At 50.0% G+C, this 20,830-nt stretch overlaps 2 protein-coding genes across 2 annotated transcripts; one reads left to right on the top strand and one right to left on the bottom strand.

The window, feature by feature from the left end:
* Positions 1-4,872: 4,872 nt before the first annotated feature.
* On the top strand, positions 4,873-12,616 carry LOC100485658. The gene is made up of 4 exons (XM_018090315.2): positions 4,873-5,475; positions 5,772-6,050; positions 7,376-7,936; positions 11,943-12,616. The coding sequence occupies exons 1-4, from the start codon at positions 4,914-4,916 to the stop codon at positions 12,491-12,493; spliced, it is 1,953 nt and encodes a 650-aa protein (XP_017945804.2). The 5' UTR covers positions 4,873-4,913; the 3' UTR covers positions 12,494-12,616.
* Positions 12,617-14,647: 2,031 nt separating this feature from the next.
* LOC100485512 (toll-like receptor14 isotype2) lies at positions 14,648-20,131 on the bottom strand. The gene is made up of 2 exons (XM_012954675.2): positions 19,860-20,131; positions 14,648-19,277 (listed from the first exon to the last, which is right to left on the bottom strand). The coding sequence occupies exons 1-2, from the start codon at positions 19,910-19,912 to the stop codon at positions 16,796-16,798; spliced, it is 2,535 nt and encodes an 844-aa protein (XP_012810129.1). The 5' UTR covers positions 19,913-20,131; the 3' UTR covers positions 14,648-16,795.
* Positions 20,132-20,830: the final 699 nt, after the last annotated feature.

The following is a 20,830-nucleotide window of genomic DNA, read 5'->3' on the forward strand; positions in this document are numbered from 1 at the left end:
GATTTGCACCCTAGTTTGTACGGTGGCGGAGGAGGACGCTAAAGGACAGCTGTGTGTGGAGTCATGCGGCGTACAGAGAAGGACAGCTGCATGGGGAGTCAGAACAAGTCTTCCGGCGTGCAGTAACCCTCTGAGATCCATGCCTCAAACCAGTAGGATTTGCACCCTAGTTTGTACGGTGGCGGAGGAGGACGCTAAAGGACAGCTGTGTGTGGAGTCATGCGGCGTGCAGAGAAGGACAGCTGCATAGGGAGTCAGAACAAGTCTTCCGGCGTGCAGTAACCCTCCGAGATTCATCGGTTCATCGCTCCTCAGAGTGTCGATATCTGCAGTTAATGCCAGGTAGTCCGCTACCTGCCGGTCGAGGCGTTCTCTGAGGGTGGATCCAGAAGTGTCCTGGCGCTGCCTTGGACTGAAAAAACTTTGCATGTCTGACGTTACAGAGTGGCCAAAGTGCATTGTCCTTGCAGGTGTGCTCGTGGGAGGATTACCGGCACCTCTGCCCCTGGAATGTGGAGTGACATCACCCTTAAAAGCATTGTACAACATGTTTTGCAGGCTGGTTTGGAAATGCAGCATCCTTTCGGACTTGTGGTACGTTGGTAACATTTCTGCCACTTTATGCTTGTACCGAGGGTCTAGTAGCGTTGCCACCCAGTACAGGTCCTTCTCCTTAAGCCTCTTGATACGGGGGTCCTTCAACAGGCATGACAGCATGAAAGACCCCATTCTCACAAGGTTGGATGCAGAGGTATCCATCTCCCCTTCCTCGTTATCAAGGACTACATCGTCATCCACCACCGTCTCCTCCCCCCAGCCACGTACAAGACCAGGGCTCCCCAAAAGGTGACCACAAGCCCCCCGGGAAGCCTGCTCCTGTTGGTCTTCCGCCTCCACAAAGCCACCTTCCTCCTCTGACTCCACTTCTGACACCTCTCCCTGCGTTGCAGCAGGTGCCTGGGCTCGTTCTGGTGATTCCGCCCACAAATCATGCTCTTCCTGCTCCTGGTCACGCTGGTCTACGGCCTCATCTGTCACTCATCGCACGGCATGCTCCAGGAAGAACACAAAGGGTATTAGGTCGCTGATGGTGCCTTTGGTGCGACTAACCATATTTGTGACCTCGTCAAAAGGGCGCATCAGCCTGCAGGCGTCGCACATAAGCACCCAGTAACGGGGGAAAAAAATCCCCAGCTCTGCAGATCCAGTCCTACCACCCAGTTCAAATAGGTATTCGTTGACGGCTCTTTGTTGTTGCAGCAGACGTTCAAACATCATTAGCGTGGAATTCCAGCGAGTCTGGCTGTCGCAAATTAAACGCCTGACTGGCAACTTGTGCCGCCGCTGAATGTCAGCAAGGCGTGCCATGGCTGTGTAGGAACGTCTGAAATGGCCAGACACCTTCCTGGACTGCCTGAGAATGTCCTGCAATCCTGACGAGTCTCAGTGCTGCCAACTGATTGCTTCCATTGTCACACACCACTTTTCCAATTTTCAGTTGGTGTGGGGTCAGCCACCGATCGGCCTGTGAGTGCAGAGATGACAGGAGTACAGATCCGGTATGGTTTCTACTTTCCAGGCACGTCATGCCCAAGACAGCATGACAACGGCGTACCTGGCACGTCGAATAGCCTATGGGGAGCTGGGGGTGCACAGGTGTGGAGGAGGACACAGCAGCAGAGGAGGAAGAAGCCGAGGAAGAAGCCAAGTTAGAAGACGAGTTAGAGAGCAAAGGAGGAGTAGAGGTGGTGGCAGACCCGCATGCAACCCGTGGCGGTGACACCAACTCCACTGTTGTTGAACCACGCATTCCCTGCTTCCCAGCCATAACCAGGTTCACCCAGTGGGCAGTGTAGGTGACATACCTGCCCTGACCATGCTTGGAGGACCATGTGTCAGTAGTCATATGGACCTTTGCCCCAACACTAAATGACAGAGATGCGGTGACTTGGCTCTGCACATGCTGGTACAGGTGTGGTATTCCCTTCTGGGAAAAAAAATTGCGGCTGGGTACCTTCCACTGCGGTGTCCCAATTGCTACAAATTTGTGGAGGGCCTCAGAGTCCACCAGCTGGTATGGTAAAAGCTGGCGGGCTAAGAGTGCAGACAATCCAGCTGTCAGACGCCGGGCAAGGGGATGACTCGGAGGCATTGGTTTCTTACGCTCAAACATGGCCCTCACAGAAACTTGGCTGGGGGCAGATGAGCAGGAACTGGTGGTCAAGGTGGAAGGCGGAGTGGAGGGTGGTTGAGACGGGTCAAGGACAGCAGAGGTAGAGCAGTAAGATGCTGGAGCAGAAGGAGGGTGGCTTAGCGTTTGGCTGCTGCCTTTGAGGTGTTGCTCCCATAGTGCTTTGTGTTTGGCGTTCATGTGCCTTCGCATAGCAGTTGTACCTAAGTGGGTGTTGGGCTTCCCCAGACTCAGTTTCTGACTGCACTCATTGCAAATTACAGCGCTTTTGTCAGAGGCACACACATTAAAAAAATGCCACACTGCTGAGCCTTTTGATGTGGGCTTTCTAGCAGTAACAGTAGAAGCTGGCGGGTGCGTTGGCTGGCTGACCACAGGTGCCAATTCATGTTGTTGCCCTACTGTTCCCTGGGAGCTGTCCCTGCTTCTTCTAAGTCTTATTCTCCTCCTGCCTCTCTGACTCTCCGTCTCTCCATCTGAACTATCCTCCTCTTGCTCTCTTCTTGTGGGCACCCACAAAACATCAAGCTCCTCATCATCATTCTCCTCAGATGCATCAATTTCTTCTGACAGCTCACAGAAGACAGCAGCAGCGGGGACCTCATCACACCTTATGTCCATCTCTGTTGTGTTGCCTGCCTGAATTATGATATCTGGTGTAACGTCCTCATCTCCTACATCTTCTTCTGGCAATAATGGTTGCGCATCACTCAGTTCAACAAACTCATGAGTAAATAACTCCTCTGACTCCAGTGAAGAAGGGGCGGCGGTGGTGGAGGAAGTGGTACGTGGGGTGCCCATAGCAGAGGAGGATGAGGATGTTGTGGCAAAGTTAGAAACAGTAGAGGATGGGGTGTGCTGTGTAAGCCAGTCAACTACCTCTTCAGCATTTTGGGAGTTCAGGGTAAGTGCCTTCGGAACACTGGGCAATTTCCTAGGGCCACAGGATATCATAGCAGCACGGCCCCTAGTGCCTCTGCGTGGCGGCCTGCCTTTGCCTGGCATTTTTTTTATTTTTACAAAACAACAACAACTTGGGTGATGTTTCTGGACACGGAATTATTATTGTTATTTAGACAGATTGTGAAAAAGCTCACACAGCTAGGTGGCACTTGGTTGAAGAAGACAGTGGCAACAACAAGGCCTGCAATGGCAACGTATACAGTAGTGGATGTAGTATTGCCGGTGGAAAAACGTCACTCAGGTGGGTGATGTTTCTGGACACAGAATTATTATTGTTATTTTTAGACAGAATGTCTAAATAAATATCTAAATATCTATATCTAATATATATATATCTACTATCTAAATAATAAGATTAAAAAAAATAATAATAATAATAAAACAAAAGTGATCTCTGGTTGGTGCTGGGGGTGAACTACTAGGAGCAGCACACCAGTCCCCCACAGCTAGACTAATAGCACTCAGCTCTATAAATTACAGTAGCAAAGTAAAAAAACACAAATAAAAAAAAATTATGTGTTAAACGGTGGTTAGTGCTTAGTGCACTACTCGGAGCAGCACACCTGTCTCCAACACACACAGACGGAGCTGCAGTACACAATGAAGAGTAACAGTAATCAGAAAATAAAAGCAGTCCTTACAAGGACTATTGGGTTACAGCAGATGAGATCAGCAGGACAGCTGCCCACAGCAAAGTTGCCTAAACTGTCCCTCAAACCCCTGCACAGCTCTCTCCCTATGTGCTAATACAGAGCAGTAGAAAGTAGATTACTAGTCAGCAAAGCTACCTAAACTGTCCCTCAAACCCCTGCACAGCTCTCTCCCTATACTAACTCATCAAGCACACACAGGCAGAATGTAAAATGGCTGCTGGGCTTCGGTTTATATATGGAAGGGAGTGGTCCGGGGGGGGGGGGTGGTCCAGGAGGGAGAGCTGCCTGATTGGCTGCCATGTATCTGCTGGCTCTTGGGTGAAAGGTCAAAATTTGGCGCCAGCTAAGGTGAACCCAAATTGCGAACATACGCGGAAAGTTCGCGAACTTGCGGACTTGCGAACACCCGATGTTCGCGCGAATTAGTTCGCCGGCAAACAGTTCTTCGCTACATCTCTAACTAGTAAAAGGTGTAAGATTCAGACACATTAAACATTCCCGGGTTAAATCAGTAAAGGAATACTGTCATGGCAAAACATGCTGATAAGTAAGTGATCAATATTGTCTATTTTAGAAACCATGACAAGTAGCTGCTACTTGTAGCTCTGTGTGTCTTCACCCTAAATGACACTGTTACACAGCAAATCATTCCCTCTGCCATTTAACCTTTTATTCTTGAACCGACAAATGTATTTGTAGCTGTAATATTGGTGTGTAGGTGCCATCTCAGTGCCTTGTGCCTGAGTCTGAGCTTTCAGCCAGCGCTACACATTAGAACTGCTTTCAGCTAACCTATTGTTTCTCCTACTCCCATGTAACTGGAGGAGTCCCAAGCCGGACTTGGATTTCTTACTATTGAGTGCTATTCTGATACCTACTGGGAGCTGCTATCTTGCTCCCTTCCCATTGTTCTGCTGATCGGCTGCTGGGGATGAGGGGGGGGGGATATCACTCCAACTTGCAGCGCAGCAGTAAAGATTAATGATTTAACCCAGGAATGTTTAATATACTCGTCACTGGGAAACTCTGTGCACGTGCCGAACATTCCAGGGACTTTCAGAGAAATGGGAGAATTGCAGGTTTACTTTTGGTTTCTGATTTCAGCGATGGCGGCTGATGGAGTGAGAGGGGAGTTAAGCTGCCCGGTGTGCCTGGAGATCTATACCGACCCGGTAACCTTGCCCTGTGGCCATAACTACTGCCGGGGCTGCATTGGGAAAGCCTGGGATCCTGAGATGAGGGGTTTTGGAGACAAACCCTCCTGCCCTCAATGCAGACGGAGATATGAGAAGCAGCCTGAACTGAGAAGCAATGTGACTCTGTGGGACCTAGCAGAGCGATTCCTCCCTATTGGCCCACATCATGGCACAACTGGCATCCCCTGCACTTACTGTGATTCCCCGGTGCCGGCTGCCATGTCCTGCCTGCTGTGTGAGGCCTCTCTGTGTGCCACCCATGTGCGGGTACATAGCACGGCACCGGAACATGTATTAACCATGCCGAGTGTTTTACTAAGGCACCAAAACTGCTCCATACACAGGGAACGGCTGAGATATCGCTGCACCGAGGATGGGGCACGTGTCTGTGTGTCCTGCTGCCTGGCTGGGGGGCCCCGGGGCCACAAAGTGGAGCTGCTGAATGGGGCCCCAAAGAAGACACACATTCAAGGTAATCTACAGCCTGGGTTAAGCCAGTGGTTCAAGCCACTTTTTAAGGTGCAACATGTAGTCAGAGACACCAAGGTTGGTCATACATGGGCTGAATTGGTCAACGGAGCGTCTGTGTCCAGTTTGTCATTTTATATAACATTAGAGAGTAATGTGCAGTAAAACTAAAGGATACAGAATGATACCCAGTGCCGCCTTATAGTACCGCGCCAGAAATGCCCATTTCTATAGCCTTGGGGGCACAGTCTTACAGGTCTACACATCCAACCAATCCAATTCCCTTCTCCTGCTTTTTAGCAATGGCGACTGCTGACCTGAGATCCAATATAACCTGCTCCCTGTGCCGGGAGATCTACACCGACCCTGTAACCCTGCCCTGTGGCCATACCTACTGCCGGGACTGTATTGGGGGAACGTGGGAGTCGGAGGAGAAGATGTGGGGATATCCTTCCTGCCCTGAATGCGGAGAGACATACCCGGCACGGCCTGGGCTAAGAGGAGACAGGACTTTGAGAAACATTTTGGAGAGTTTAGTTCCTTCTGACCCAGGTACTGAGATCCTCTGCACTCACTGTGCCCCCCTGTGCCCCCCTGTGCCCCACTTTCTTTCTTACTCAGCTCTTGCTCTGTATTTATAACAATGTTAGTTAACAACTCAAGTTAATCCCCAGCGTCTAACGTTGAAAGAGACCTGTCCCCAGGAAACGGGGATGGATAGGAACTAGGTAGGGACCCATAGGTATTAGAGTCCCTATGGCTTTAAATCCCTACTGCCTATTTCCTAGTGCTGTTGCTGGGCAAAGTCCCATGTATCTAGTTTCCCTATACCTTATGCCTTATTGGTTTAGTTAGGATGACCACTCCCCTTGCAGACTGATATAATGTCTAGCAAGGAGGGGTGGCTTCCTCTTTGGCTACCTTCTGACTCTCAGGGAACAACTCCATTGAGCCTGGGATCAGACTAGGCCCCAGTAAAGCCATCTGCCCTAGAGTAGCCCCTTGGTGCTCTAGTGAAAGTCGGGGACAGGGCCCCGTGAATGAGGAGAAGTAAGTGGTAGGATAGATCCTGTTATAGAACGCTTTAGAGAGTGTGATATAGTTAGGGCTATCTAGTAAGAGCAGTATCGGCTCCAACATAGGAGAACGTAAGGGTTCAGCATACCCCGGTTCTGTTTGCCTTGCTGTAGGGACCGCAGTTCAGACACAGGTATCAGGTAGTATCTACCCCTGATCCACCATTGGCTGTAGGGATCCAGTCCAGTAAAGGGTGATCATCCTTAGGATTTCTGCTGTTCCACATCTGCCTCCTTTGTGGTGCTACTCTGCTTATGCCTATAACAACTGCCACTAAACGTGTGTTACTTTCCTCAACTATTGCGAGTATAATCCTGCTTCAACCTTGTCTGTGACAATAAACATTCTACAGTTATTCAGCAAAGAACCTTCTGGCGTCCTAATTACTACCTCTACACCATACAGCCTCAGGGAGTTGTAGTTCAACTACATCCTCATGTCCAAAATAGCTCCTATAGGCCATCTCCCCCTTAGCGGAGGCCCATCCTGGGAAAGGGAGATCGCATGTAACACATGCTCTACTGGATACTAGCCTGGATTAACCCCTAAACGGCCAAACAGGTGTTACATTTCTTTTTTTTTTCTTTCTCTAACGTTCTCTTTATCTAGCCATTTCTTTCTTTCTTTCTTGAGAAACATAATAGGTTATAATGAGCTCTGGGGGACCCTCCCGCCATCATGTGAAAGGGAAAGCAGTTATAGAGAGTCCTGTACAATTCCAGTACAATGCTGTATAGCTGAGAAAGACAGGAGGGGGTATTGCCCAGCAGCCCCAGGTCCCTTTATGGGGGGGTATAATTCAATTTCAGTTTCTTTTCTTCTTTCAGTGATGCGCTATTCAGATCTGAGAGACAAACTGACCTGCCCCCTGTGCCGGGGCATCTATACCGACCCTGTAACCCTGCCCTGTGGCCATAACTACTGCCTGCGCTGTATTGGGGCAACATTGCGCTTACAGGAATGGTTAGAAGATGATCCCTCCTGCCCTGAATGCCTGCGGAGATACTGGATCTGGCCTGAACTGAGCAAAAACCTGAAGCTGCGTCACATCGTGCGGAGTTTCATTGTTACCCACCCAGAGTACGGGTACCCCAGGGTGTTCTGCACTTACTGTATCCACTCGGCTGAAACTTTAGCCGTACCGGCAACTAAATCCTGCTTGTATTGTGGGGTTTCCCTGTGTGATGATCATGTAACGAGGCACAGTAAGTCAGTAGAACATATCTTAACTAAACCCACCCCAAAATGCTCTGCCCACCAGGAACTGCTGAGATATCGCTGCACTGAGGATGGGGCCCCTGTCTGTGTGTCCTGCTGCCTGGCTGGGGGGCACCGGGGCCACAGGGTGAAGCTGCTAAAAGAGGCCACAAAGAGAAGAAAAATTCAAGGTAATTGTGCAATATCACAAATGGAAAGCTCCTTAATCCCCCCCAGCCATTGCTATTAGCATCAGTGTTACTGTAGGGTCCTGTAGGCCAGCGTTTTTCAACCACTGTTCCGCGGCACACTAGTGTGCCGCGAGATGTTGCCTGGTGTGCCGTAGGCAGGGCCGCAATTTTTACTTTAAAAAAAAATCCGGGCCCTGTCATTGGTTGCGCCCCGTGTGTACGGGTGACGTCAGTACGCACGGGGCGCAACGTTATAAAAGGGCCTGTGTGCGGTCGCGTGTAGGCAGAAGTGCAGAGGCGGCGCGCGTGAGGGGAAGATGCTGCTGAAGCCGCCGAAGAGTAAAATGCTGCTGGGCACCAATGTATTAGGGGGGCCACGGGGCACACTGACTTATGGGGGCACTGCTGCTGGGCACCAATGTACTAGGGGGGCCACGGGGCACACTGACTTATGGGGGCACTGCTGCTGGGCACCAATGTACTAGGGGGGCACTGCTCTTGGCACCAATGTACTAGGGGGGCACTGCTGCTGGGCACCAATGTACTAGGGGGGCACTGCTGCTGGGCACCAATGTACTAGGGGGGCTGGCTCTTGGCACCAATGTACTGGGGGGCACTGCTGCTGGGCACCAATGTACTAGGGGGGCACTGCTCTTGGCACCAATGTACTAGGGGGGCACTGCTGCTGGGCACCAATGTACTAGGGGGGCACTGCTCTTGGCACCAATGTACTAGGGGGGCACTGCTCTTGGCACCAATGTACTAGGGGGGCACTGCTCTTAGCACCAATGTACTAGGGGGGCACTGCTGCTGGGCACCAATGTACTAGGGGGGCACTGCTCTTGGCACCAATGTACTAGGGGGGCACTGCTGCTGGGCACCAATGTACTAGGGGGGCACTGCTCTTGGCACCAATGTACTAGGGGGGCACTGCTCTTGGCACCAATGTACTAGGGGGGCACTGCTCTTGGCACCAATGTACTAGGGGGGCACTGCTCTTGGCACCAATGTACTAGGGGGGCACTGCTCTTGGCACCAATGTACTAGGGGGGCACTGCTCTTGGCACCAATGTACTAGGGGGGCACTGCTGCTGGGCACCAATGTACTAGGGGGGCACTGCTCTTAGCACCAATGTACTAGGGGGGCACTGCTGCTGGGCACCAATGTACTAGGGGGGCACTGCTCTTGGCACCAATGTACTAGGGGGGCACTGCTGCTGGGCACCAGTGTACTAGGGGGGCACTGCTGCTGGGCACCAATGTACTAGGGTGGCACTGCTGCTGGGCACCAATGTACTAGGGGGGCACTGCTCTTGGCACCAATGTACTAGGGGGGCACTGCTGCTGGGCACCAATGTACTAGGGGGGCACTGCTCTTGGCACCAATGTACTAGGGGGGCACTGCTCTTGGCACCAATGTACTAGGGGGGCACTGCTCTTGGCACCAATGTACTAGGGGGGCACTGCTCTTGGCACCAATGTACTAGGGGGGCACTGCTGCTGGGCACCAATGTACTAGGGTGGCACTGCTGCTGGGCACCAATGTACTAGGGGGGCACTGCTCTTGGCACCAATGTACTAGGGGGGCACTGCTGCTGGGCACCAATGTACTAGGGGGGCACTGCTCTTGGCACCAATGTACTAGGGGGGCACTGCTCTTGGCACCAATGTACTAGGGGGGCACTGCTCTTGGCACCAATGTACTAGGGGGGCACTGCTGCTGGGCACCAATGTACTAGGGGGGCACTGCTCTTGGCACCAATGTACTAGTGGGGCACTGCTGCTGGGCACCAATGTACTAGGGGGGCACTGCTGCTGGGCACCAATGTACTAGGGGGGCACTGCTGCTGGGCACCAATGTACTAGGGGGGCACTGCTCTTGGCACCAATGTACTAGGGGGGCACTGCTCTTGGCACCAATGTACTAGGGGGGCACTGCTCTTGGCACCAATGTACTAGGGGGGCACTGCTCTTGGCACCAATGTACTAGGGGGGCACTGCTGCTGGGCACCAATGTACTAGGGGGGCACTGCTCTTGGCACCAATGTACTAGGGGGGCACTGCTGCTGGGCACCAGTGTACTAGGGGGCACTGCTGCTGGGCACCAATGTACTAGGGGGGCACTGCTGCTGGGCACCAATGTACTAGGGGGGCACTGCTGCTGGGCACCAATGTACTAGGGGGGCACTGCTCTTGGCACCAATGTACTAGGGGGGCACTGCTCTTGGCACCAATGTACTAGGGGGGCACTGCTCTTGGCACCAATGTACTAGGGGGGCACTGCTCTTGGCACCAATGTACTAGGGGGCACTGCTGCTGGGCACCAATGTACTAGGGGGGCACTGCTCTTGGCACCAATGTACTAGGGGGGCACTGCTCTTGGCACCAATGTACTAGGGGGGCACTGCTGCTGGGCACCAATGTACTAGGGGGGCACTGCTCTTGGCACCAATGTACTAGGGGGGCACTGCTGCTGGGCACCAGTGTACTAGGGGGGCACTGCTCTTGGCACCAATGTACTAGGGGGGCACTGCTGCTGGGCACCAGTGTACTAGGGGGGCACTGCTGCTGGGCACCAATGTACTAGGGGGGCACTGCTGCTGGGCACCAATGTACTAGGGGGGCACTGCTGCTGGGCACCAATGTACTAGGGGGGCACTGCTCTTGGCACCAATGTACTGGGGGGCACTGCTGCTGGGCACCAATGTACTAGGGGGGCACTGCTCTTGGCAGCAATGTACTAGGGGGGCACTGCTCTTGGCACCAATGTACTAGGGGGGCACTGCTGCTGGGCACCAATGTACTAGGGGGGCACTGCTCTTGGCACCAATGTACTAGGGGGGCACTGCTGCTGGGCACCAATGTACTAGGGGGGCACTGCTCTTGGCACCAATGTACTAGGGGGGCACTGCTGCTGGGCACCAATGTACTAGGGGGGCACTGCTCTTGGCACCAATGTACTAGGGGGGCACTGCTCTTGGCACCAATGTACTAGGGGGGCACTGCTCTTGGCACCAATGTACTAGGGGGGCACTGCTGCTGGGCACCAGTGTACTAGGGGGGCACTGCTCTTGGCACCAGTGTACTAGGGGGGCACTGCTGCTGGGCACCAGTGTACTAGGGGGGCACTGCTGCTGGGCACCAATGTACTAGGGGGGCACTGCTGCTGGGCACCAATGTACTAGGGGGGCACTGCTGCTGGGCACCAATGTACTAGGGGGCACTGCTCTTGGCACCAATGTACTGGGGGGCACTGCTGCTGGGCACCAATGTACTAGGGGGGCACTGCTCTTGGCACCAATGTACTAGGGGGGCACTGCTGCTGGGCACCAATGTACTAGGGGGGCACTGCTGCTGGGCACCAATGTACTAGGGGGGCACTGCTCTTGGCACCAATGTACTAGGGGAGCACTGCTGCTGGGCACCAATGTACTAGGGGGGCACTGCTCTTGGCACCAATGTACTAGGGGGGCACTGCTGCTGGGCACCAGTGTACTAGGGGGGCACTGCTCTTGGCACCAATGTACTAGGGGAGCACTGCTGCTGGGCACCAATGTACTAGGGGGGCACTGCTCTTGGCACCAATGTACTGGGGGGCACTGCTGCTGGGCACCAATGTACTGGGGGGCACTGCTCTTGGCAGCAATGTACTAGGGGGGCACTGCTGCTGGGCACCAATGTACTAGGGGGGCACTGCTCTTGGCACCAATGTACTAGGGGGGCACTGCTGCTGGGCACCAATGTACTAGGGGGGCACTGCTCTTGGCACCAATGTACTAGGGGGCACTGCTCTTGGCACCAATGTACTAGGGGGGCACTGCTCTTGGCACCAATGTACTAGGGGGGCACTGCTGCTGGGCACAGAGTTAAATTTTTTAACATTTTCTAATGGTGGTGTGCCTCGTGATTATTTCCATGAAACAAGTGTGCCTTTGCCCAAAAAAGGTTGAAAAACACTGCTGTAGGCTGCAAAAAATATATATATTTTTTCTTTTTATCTTTCCAGGTGCAGCAGGGGCAGGTCTGAGAGACAAACTAACCTGCCCCCTGTGCCGGGGCATCTATACCGACCCTGTAACCCTGCCCTGTGGCCATAACTACTGCCTGCGCTGTATTGGGGGAACATGGGGAGAGCAGAAGGAGAAGAGAGAAGGCCGCTCCTGCCCTGAATGCAAACACAAAATCAAGATAAAGATGGAACTGAGCAAGAACCACTCGCTGTGTAACATAGTGCAGTTCCTTCTGCCCCCCCCTGAGCAGCGGGACCCTGCTGGCACCTACTGTACCTACTGTATTCACTCACTGGTACCCGCGGCTAAATCCTGCCTGCTGTGTGAGGCCTCTCTGTGTGATAAACATGTGCGGGTACATAGCCGGGCAGCAGAACATGTATTAACTGAACCCACCGCTTCCTTTGGGCACAGAAACTGCTCCGCACACGGGGAACTGCTGAGATATCTCTGCACTGAGGATGGGGCCCCTGTCTGTGTGTCCTGCTGCCTGGCTGGGGGGCACCGGGGCCACAGGGTGGAAATGTTAAACGAGGAGCAGGAGTAACTAGGAAGCATTGTTTTGTATATTAACCCCAGATATACAGATAATGATGAGTGGGGAATGTGTATATATGTTTATATATGTATCATACGGGATAATGTACCCCCTACTGTAAATGATAAGGATATTAGCAGTCACTGAGGGGTTCTGTGCCCATATAAAGGCACAAGGCTGCAGGCTGAGTTATACAGGGAACTCTGAGTATCACTCATGTATTATAAGGGATAATGTACCCCCTACTGTAAATGATAAGGATATTAGCAGTCACTGAGGGGTTCTGTGCCCCCCATATAAAGGCACAAGGCTGCAGGCTGAGTTATACAGGGAACTCTGAGTATCACTCATGTATTATAAGGGATAATGTACCCCCTACTGTAAATGATAAGGATATTAGCAGTCACTGAGGGGTTCTGTGCCCCCCATATAAAGGCACAAGGCTGCAGGCTGAGTTATACAGGGAACTCTGAGTATCACTCATGTATTATAAGGGATAATGTACCCCCTACTGTAAATGATAAGGATATTAGCAGTCACTGAGGGGTTCTGTGCCCCCCATATAAAGGCACAAGGCTGCAGGCTGAGTTATACAGGGAACTCTGAGTATCACTCATGTATTATAAGGGATAATGTACCCCCTACTGTAAATGATAAGGATATTAGCAGTCACTGAGGGGTTCTGTGCCCCCCATATAAAGGCACAAGGCTGCAGGCTGAGTTATACAGGGAACTCTGAGTATCACTCATGTATTATAAGGGATAATGTACCCCCTAATGTAAATGATAAGGATATTAGCAGTCACCGAGGGGTTCTGTGCCCCCCATATAAAGGCACAAGGCTGCAGGCTGAGTTATACAGGGAACTCTGAGTATCACTCATGTATTATAAGGGATACTGTACCCCCTACTGTAAATGATAAGGATATTAGCAGTCACTGAGGGGTTCTGTGCCCCCCATATAAAGGCACAAGGCTGCAGGCTGAGTTATACAGGGAACTCTGAGTATCACTCATGTATTATAAGGGATAATGTACCCCCTACTGTAAATGATAAGGATATTAGCAGTCACTGAGGGGTTCTGTGCCCATATAAAGGCACAAGGCTGCAGGCTGAGTTATACAGGGAACTCTGAGTATCACTCATGTATTATAAGGGGTAATGTACCCCCTACTGTAAATGATAAGGATATTAGCAGTCACTGAGGGGTTCTGTGCCCATATAAAGGCACAAGGCTGCAGGCTGAGTTATACAGGGAACTCTGAGTATCACTCATGTATTATAAGGGATAATGTACCCCCTACTGTAAATGATAAGGATATTAGCAGTCACTGAGGGGTTCTGTGCCCATATAAAGGCACAAGGCTGCAGTCAATCCAAAATATATTTTTTTATAAAAGAAAACATCCTTCTAAACAACTCTGCAATACACATTCATTACAAATTTGCAATGGTTGTTGAGTTATTTGTATATATAATTGCTATTAGAAGCAGTGTTTGTCCCTTTCTTTTCCCTGCCCCGGGGGCTCTGACTGAAACAATGTAACACAAGGCAGCAGCCTGACAGACCCGCCTCGCTGGAGGAGACTGACCGTTGCAACATTTACAAATAATAATGGAGAGCAAACCCCCCCCCAATCCTATTGTTGTTTTTCACAACATGCAGTGTGACAATCTCACCACTAGGTGGCACCATTTCCCCACTCAGCCTCACACGTCGGGTTGGGTACCACACAACACATATGGAGGAGACAGTTATCGAGCCCCTGCAGATACAGGTAGGAAGCCCCTTTTAAGCAGGCAGGAAATAAAATGACAAAAATATCGATTTTTCTTCAATGTTATTTCCAGAAGATGAGGCCCGAATTGCGATTCTGTTTTTAAACCACTTAACTCTTTCTATCCCTGGGGCTCACTCAGGGGCTTATTCACATAGGCGAACAGCCTCCCAGGCCCCAGTTCTGCCCCAACCATTCCCCTTTCTCCTAAATACAAGAAGGTTGGTATATTTAAGGAGAAAGAAAGGCATTTTGGCATTTTACTGCCAATAGATTGGCCACATTAGTGCCACCTAGAACTATATTTATTCTGCAGAAAGCTTTACCATACTTGAGTAACAGCCCTAGCAGCTCCCTCTGTTTGTTTAAGATAGCTGCTGCCATTTTAAGTAGCTTCCTGCTGCAGTTCTAGCCGTTATATTATTTAGACATGAGATGTTTGGACTGGAGTTTGTGAAGCCCACCAGGGCCCCCCACATCATCTCTGGGACCCCAGCTCATCCACTGCCAGCCCATCTCCCTGCACGCACACCTTAAACTTACTTTTGCCCCAATCAGGGGGGGAGGGCAGTGGGTGTGGCAGCTGGGGAGCGACGCGGCAGCACATTTGGGCATCAGGACTGGGTTGGTGGGGCCTACGAGGGCCGTAGCCCACTGGGTTTTTTCGGACTGGTCTGACCCTAGCTAAGTGCCATATTTCTATATAAAGCGGCAGTACCCGACTGTGATAGCAGTTTAATATGAAAAAGAACTCCTACTATTGGTCAACCTGAGGGCTACTGGATTCACTTGGCCAAAACTGATAGGACAAAGAACTCCTACTATTGGTTAACTTGAGGCCTACGGGATTCGCTTGGCCAAAACTGATGGGACAAAGAACTCCTACTATTGGTTAACCTGAGGGCTACTGGATTCACTTGGCCAAAACTGATGGGACAAAGAACTCCTACTATTGGTTAACCTTAGGGCTACTGGATTCACTTGGCCAAAACTGATGGGACAAAGAGCTCCTACTACTGGTCAACCTGAGGGCTACTGGATCCACTTGACCAAAAATGATTGGACAAAGAACTACTACTATTGGTCAACCTGAGGGCTACTGGATTCACTTGGCCAAAACTGATTGGACAAAGAACTACTACTATTGGTCAACCTGAGGGCTACTGGATTCACTTGGCCAAAACTGATAGGACAAAGAACTCCTACTATTGGTTAACCTGAGGGCTACTGGATTTACTTTGCCAAAACTGATGGGACAAAGAACTACTACTATTGGTCAACCTGAGGGCTACTGGATTCACTTGGCCAAAACTGATAGGACAAAGAACTCCTACTATTGGTTAACCTGAGGGCTACTGGATTTACTTTGCCAAAACTGATGGGACAAAGAACTACTACTATTGGTCAACCTGAGGGCTACTGGATTCACTTGGCCAAAACTGATAGGACAAAGAACTCCTACTATTGGTTAACCTGAGGGCTACTGGATTCACTTGGCCAAAACTGATGGGACAAAGAACTTCTACTATTGGTTAACCTGAGGGCTACTGGATTCACTTGGCCAAAACTGATAGGACAAAGAACTCCTACTATTGGTTAACCTGAGGGCTACTGGATTCACTTGGCCAAAACTGATGGGACAAAGAACTCCTACTATTGGTTAACCTGAGGGCTACTGGATTCACTTGGCCAAAACTGATGGGACAAAGAGCTCCTACTATTGGTTAACCTGAGGGCTACTGGATTCACTTGGCCAAAACTGATGGGACAAAGAACTTCTACTATTGGTTAACCTGAGGGCTACTGGATTCACTTGGCAAAAACTGATGGGACAAAGAACTCCTACTATTGGTTAACCTGAGGGCTACTGGATTCACTTGGCCAAAACTGATAGGACAAAGAACTACTACTATTGGTCAACCTGAGGGCTACTGGATTCACTTGGCCAAAACTGATAGGACAAAGAACTCCTACTATTGGTTAACCTGAGGGCTACTGGATTCACTTGGCCAAAACTGATGGGACAAAGAACTTCTACTATTGGTTAACCTGAGGGCTACTGGATTCACTTGGCCAAAACTGAGGGGACAAAGAACTCCTACTATTGGTTAACCTGAGGGCTACTGGATTCACTTGGCCAAAACTGATAGGACAAAGAACTCCTACTATTGGTTAACCTGAGGGCTACTGGATTCACTTGGCCAAAACTGATGGGACAAAGAACTCCTACTATTGGTTAACCTGAGGGCTACTGGATTCACTTGGCCAAAACTGATGGGACAAAGAGCTCCTACTACTGGTGAACCTGAGGGCTACTGGATCCACTTGACCAAAAATGATTGGACAAAGTACTACTACTATTGGTCAACCTGAGGGCTACTTGGCCCAAACTAGCTAAACAGGCTCAGGTCTCCATTGCCATTAAAACGACTTTATGCTTTCTTTGATGGTAAAAACCACCAGTCGACTGAGTATCACAAGGAAGATAATAAATATTAATAGAAAAGGAGTGAATTATTGGGCAGTCACATTGCTATATATGATAGAGGTAGAACACCGGTCCAACAACAGCTTCATTCACTACAGACAATCCCTCCTGGCCTGCCAAGGAAACGCTAGCATCTCCCAAAATGCTTTTGAGCTGAATCCAAAAGAAATGCTGCTTGCTGGGCTCTGAAGGCCACTCCAGGTAGGTCTTGGTCCTCAGCATTTTCCTGAGCTTGTGAAACCTCTTCGGAAGGTCTTCCATAGTGACCTTCTCCTTGACCACCAAGATGATGTCCTCCAAAGAGTGGCCAATGGCCCTCTGGTGGGCAAAGTACAGCTCATAATTGCACCACTCGCTGTTGATGAAGTTGCTGGAGAGCACGAAGATGATCTTGCGACTGTTCTCGATGTTCTCGATGATGTTGTCGATGATCCATCTCCCTGGGAGGAAGTCCCTCTCGTGAATGCAAACTCGGTACGGGGGGCTGCAGCTCTCCAGTCGGTACAGCAGCTCCCCTCTCACCCAGTCGGCATCTGAGTAGCTGTAGGAGATGAAGGCGTGATAGTTATATTCTCTACTTTTGTTGGATTTTTTGGAACGGTATTTGGACTTTACTATGCGCCATGTCATACGAAGGTACCACGGAACGTCAAACCTCCAGCACACAAGCATGCAGAGGATAATGATGGCAGCGGTCGTTGACACTGAAATTGTGATCACCAGGCTCACATCGCACTCTACCCTCCATGGGGTGTAATCCTCAACATCTGTATCTCGAAGATGCTGAGGGTGAAAGCACTGATAGTCATATGGCCAATCGGCAAGTAGCATCTCGTCATTGTTTTGTAAAGTGCTGAAGAACGCATAAAGGTCACAGGTACAGTCATAAGGGTTATTGCCCGCTGTCAACCTTCTCAGACTGGGCAGGTCCTTAAAAGTGCCCTTATCGATAAGACTTATTGAGTTGCCTTCTAGGTGCAGAACCTGAAGGTTTGGACTTCTCCAGTCGCTTGATATGAAGTTCAGTTTGTTGTGGCTGAGAACCAGTTCCTTAAGGTTGGTAGCTCTGTTGAAATAATTTAGGTCTAACTGTTCTAACTGGGAATAAGACAAATCCAGGAGCTCTACAGAGGTGGGCAAACACTGGAAGACACACATTTTCAGTGTGTTGCCCTTTAATATGAGTGTTGTTATGTTGGGAATCCATGTACAAACCTCATTATAAACTCCTAAGTCATTTGATGATAAGTCAAGCTTGGTCAGCTTGGGCCACTTGGCTGTCAATAAAGATATCAACCGTAGACTTTGGAGATTGTTATTTGCAGCTATGAATGTATCAAGCTTGGGCAAGCCGCCGTCCCAGCACGATGGATTGTAAAGGTTTGATCCAATGAGACGGTTGTCTGATACATCCAGGCATTCTATGTTGCCCATCTGTCTCCAGGCTATACAGGGCAGAGAGCCAAGATGCACCCTGCTGAGCTGAAGGTTCCTGACTTTACTGAACCAAGTGAAAGTCCAGTCATATTTAAAGATATGAGGGCCAGCTATGTCTCTAATGACCAGGCTGTTCAGGTAAAGACGATCAAACAGAATGTGTGTGTTATTGGTGTTAAGAGATCGATCGAATTTCACAGACAGAAGCAACAGATCTTGGATGGTGGATTTCTGGATGCTGTGCAAGGCCTGATGCAAGAGGTTCTCAGTAAACATCCCTCTGAAAAAAATCAGTTCCCTTATATTAATGTCCACCAGACCGCAGAATAAATCCATCGTATCTGTGTAATAGCTGGACTCAAACAACCTTCGGAAACGGAGGCTGTCAATCGTTTTCCCCGCAAGGTCCTTTAATATCAGCGGCAGAGCTTGTGCGTTCGTATCGAGGGAAATATCCAACCATAAAACTCTTGTATTGAGAACTTCCAAGGCCCCTGGTTCATAAAACCCAAGTTTGGACATGGTCTTCAATGAAAATTTTTTGAGGCTTCTGTTCTTTATGGGGGCAAAGTCATCTTTTAGGACCTTACTTACTAAGGGGCCTCCGATGGCCAAATTTTGTAGATTCACCAAGTTTTCAAAGACTTTCCCAAGGGTGGAGTAGTTGTACAAGTTATTAGACACGTCAAGGAACTCCAAGAGCAGAAGAGGTTCAAACAATGTTGAAGGCATCTCTGTTAGGCTGTTGTTAAACAAGGTCAGGTTCCTCAGGAGAGTATTGGAGGCGAAAGAGCCGCATTCTATGGTGGATATATTGTTAAAACTCAAATTTAATGCTCTTAAGTTGGTGTAAGATGAAAAGTCCTCATATCTGATATGGAACAGCCTGTTGTAGGACAGGTCCAACGATTGCAGTGTGACGGGAAGGTCCTGTGGGACTTCAACCAGGTCCTGCCCTTGGCAGTTGGCGTATCTGTTGGTCGAGTCCCTCTGGCATGGGTTTTGACAGGATGTCCACTTTAGGAGGTTCAACAACAAGAAGCAAACATGGACCTTCTGTTGGGCGGAAACACGTCCAGGGTCTTCACATCTGTTAGGGAAGAACAAATTCTGTAAAAATGGAACTTGTCACATTAATCCCGGCAAATATGTGAACTTCTTCCCCCTTCCACCAAAAACAAACAAGATGAAGAGAGTTAAGGAGAAGTTAAACAGAGGTAGCTACACCTGTGCACACCTTGAGGAATGGAAACAGGACGGATGTTTTTAGCATTTGTACTGAGACATAAGCCGCCTTTAGCTTCGGCAAATAGTCTAAATATATAAATGATGTCTAGACCTCACCCCGCCACCCCCACCCCCCATACTGCTATCAAGTGGCACAAAACCAAAGATCAACAATGGGACACGTCAAGAGCTTCATTTACAGAGACCCTTCCAACCACTACGGCCGCCTCGATTTGTGGTTGTTCTGATGTTCGGGGCCAGATAGAGGCTGAGAGCAGCCCGGGGATTTAGAAAAGCCAAAACTGACCCCATCGCTAGTGCAGGAGTGTGAAGGGGGCAATAGCACGACTGCCTGGCATAGGTTGGGTGGTAAGTACAGGGCCCCTTTGCACCCTAATTACATTTAACAAGCTGTGCCACGTGGGTAAATATGAGATATACTTACCCGGCAGAGGGCATTATCGGTGCCACATCATCTCCGACAGAAGGTCTAAACATTAAGTGATAGTGAGGGGCCGCCCTGTAGATTTAGGGACCCCAAATTCAGCAAATCCATGTCCCTGCAGGTCGCCACACCTACAGCAGAGAAGTAAGAGGCTGTCAGTCTGGGTGCAGCAAAATCACTGTATATCCGCCCTGGTGTCTGTATTCCCTTTTAATTAAACCCCCATGCACTATACAGTTTGGAAAAAATGAATTTCAGGCCAGATATCTGCCGGGCAGGCCCGTCGGAAGTCCCCATACACGGGCCGATAAGCTGCCGAATTGGTCTAAGGCAGTGGTTCTCAACCTCCCTAATGCCGCGACCCTTTAATACAGTTCCTCATGTTGTGGTGACCCCCAACTATAAAATTATTACTAAGACCATCGGAAATATGTGTTTTCCCATGGTCTTAGGCGACCCTTGTGGTTCCATATTTTCTTGAACTTGGCAGGACATCTATCATGGAAGTCTCTGTGGCTTTCCAAGTCAATAGAATTGCCTTTCTGGCCTAGTGAAGGATACAGTGAGGGCGTCAGTATGTCCCAGTAGGCAGAATGCAGGTGTCCGGATATTTGGGAGTCCCAGAGAAGGGGATTAGAACAATCCCAATTGCCCTGGTCTAGGTTACATTCTGGATGACCTACATCTGGATAACCTTGATATATTTGTGCCAGCCTGTATGGGGGTCAAATAAACTTTATTAAGAAATTATCGTGAATGTAGCTGCCCCTCATAGATATATCAGTTTCAGGTATTTGCTCAAGGATATCTTTCCGGGTTTCCTCATCGAGGGGTTTGGAAAGGTCAGGCCTACGGAGATAGCGTTCAAGGGTAGTTGCAGTAATAGTAGGGGCTCCCCTAGGGAACTGAGCCTGGAACATGTGTCTTAGTTGAGGGTATCTGAACAACATATGGTCCATTTGGACCAGCTA

The sequence above is a fragment of the Xenopus tropicalis genome, chromosome 8 (genome assembly GCF_000004195.4).
Source record: "Xenopus tropicalis strain Nigerian chromosome 8, UCB_Xtro_10.0, whole genome shotgun sequence".
Classification (NCBI taxonomy): domain Eukaryota; kingdom Metazoa; phylum Chordata; class Amphibia; order Anura; family Pipidae; genus Xenopus; species Xenopus tropicalis.

Bases quoted from the DNA above. Each gene is read 5' to 3' on its own strand.
- LOC100485658 (XM_018090315.2), top strand. From the start codon at position 4,914: ATGGCGGCTGATGGAGTGAGAGGGGAGTTAAGCTGCCCGGTGTGCCTG. The intron at 5,476-5,771 runs GTAATCTACAGC...CCTGCTTTTTAG, and splicing joins AAAGAAGACACACATTCAAG to CAATGGCGACTGCTGACCTG. The intron at 6,051-7,375 runs CCCCCCTGTGCC...TTCTTCTTTCAG, and splicing joins GATCCTCTGCACTCACTGTG to TGATGCGCTATTCAGATCTG.
- LOC100485512 (XM_012954675.2), bottom strand. From the start codon at position 19,912: ATGTTTAGACCTTCTGTCGGAGATGATGTGGCACCGATAATGCCCTCT. The intron at 19,278-19,859 runs GTAAGTATATCT...CTTCCCTAACAG, and splicing joins CCGATAATGCCCTCTGCCGG to ATGTGAAGACCCTGGACGTG.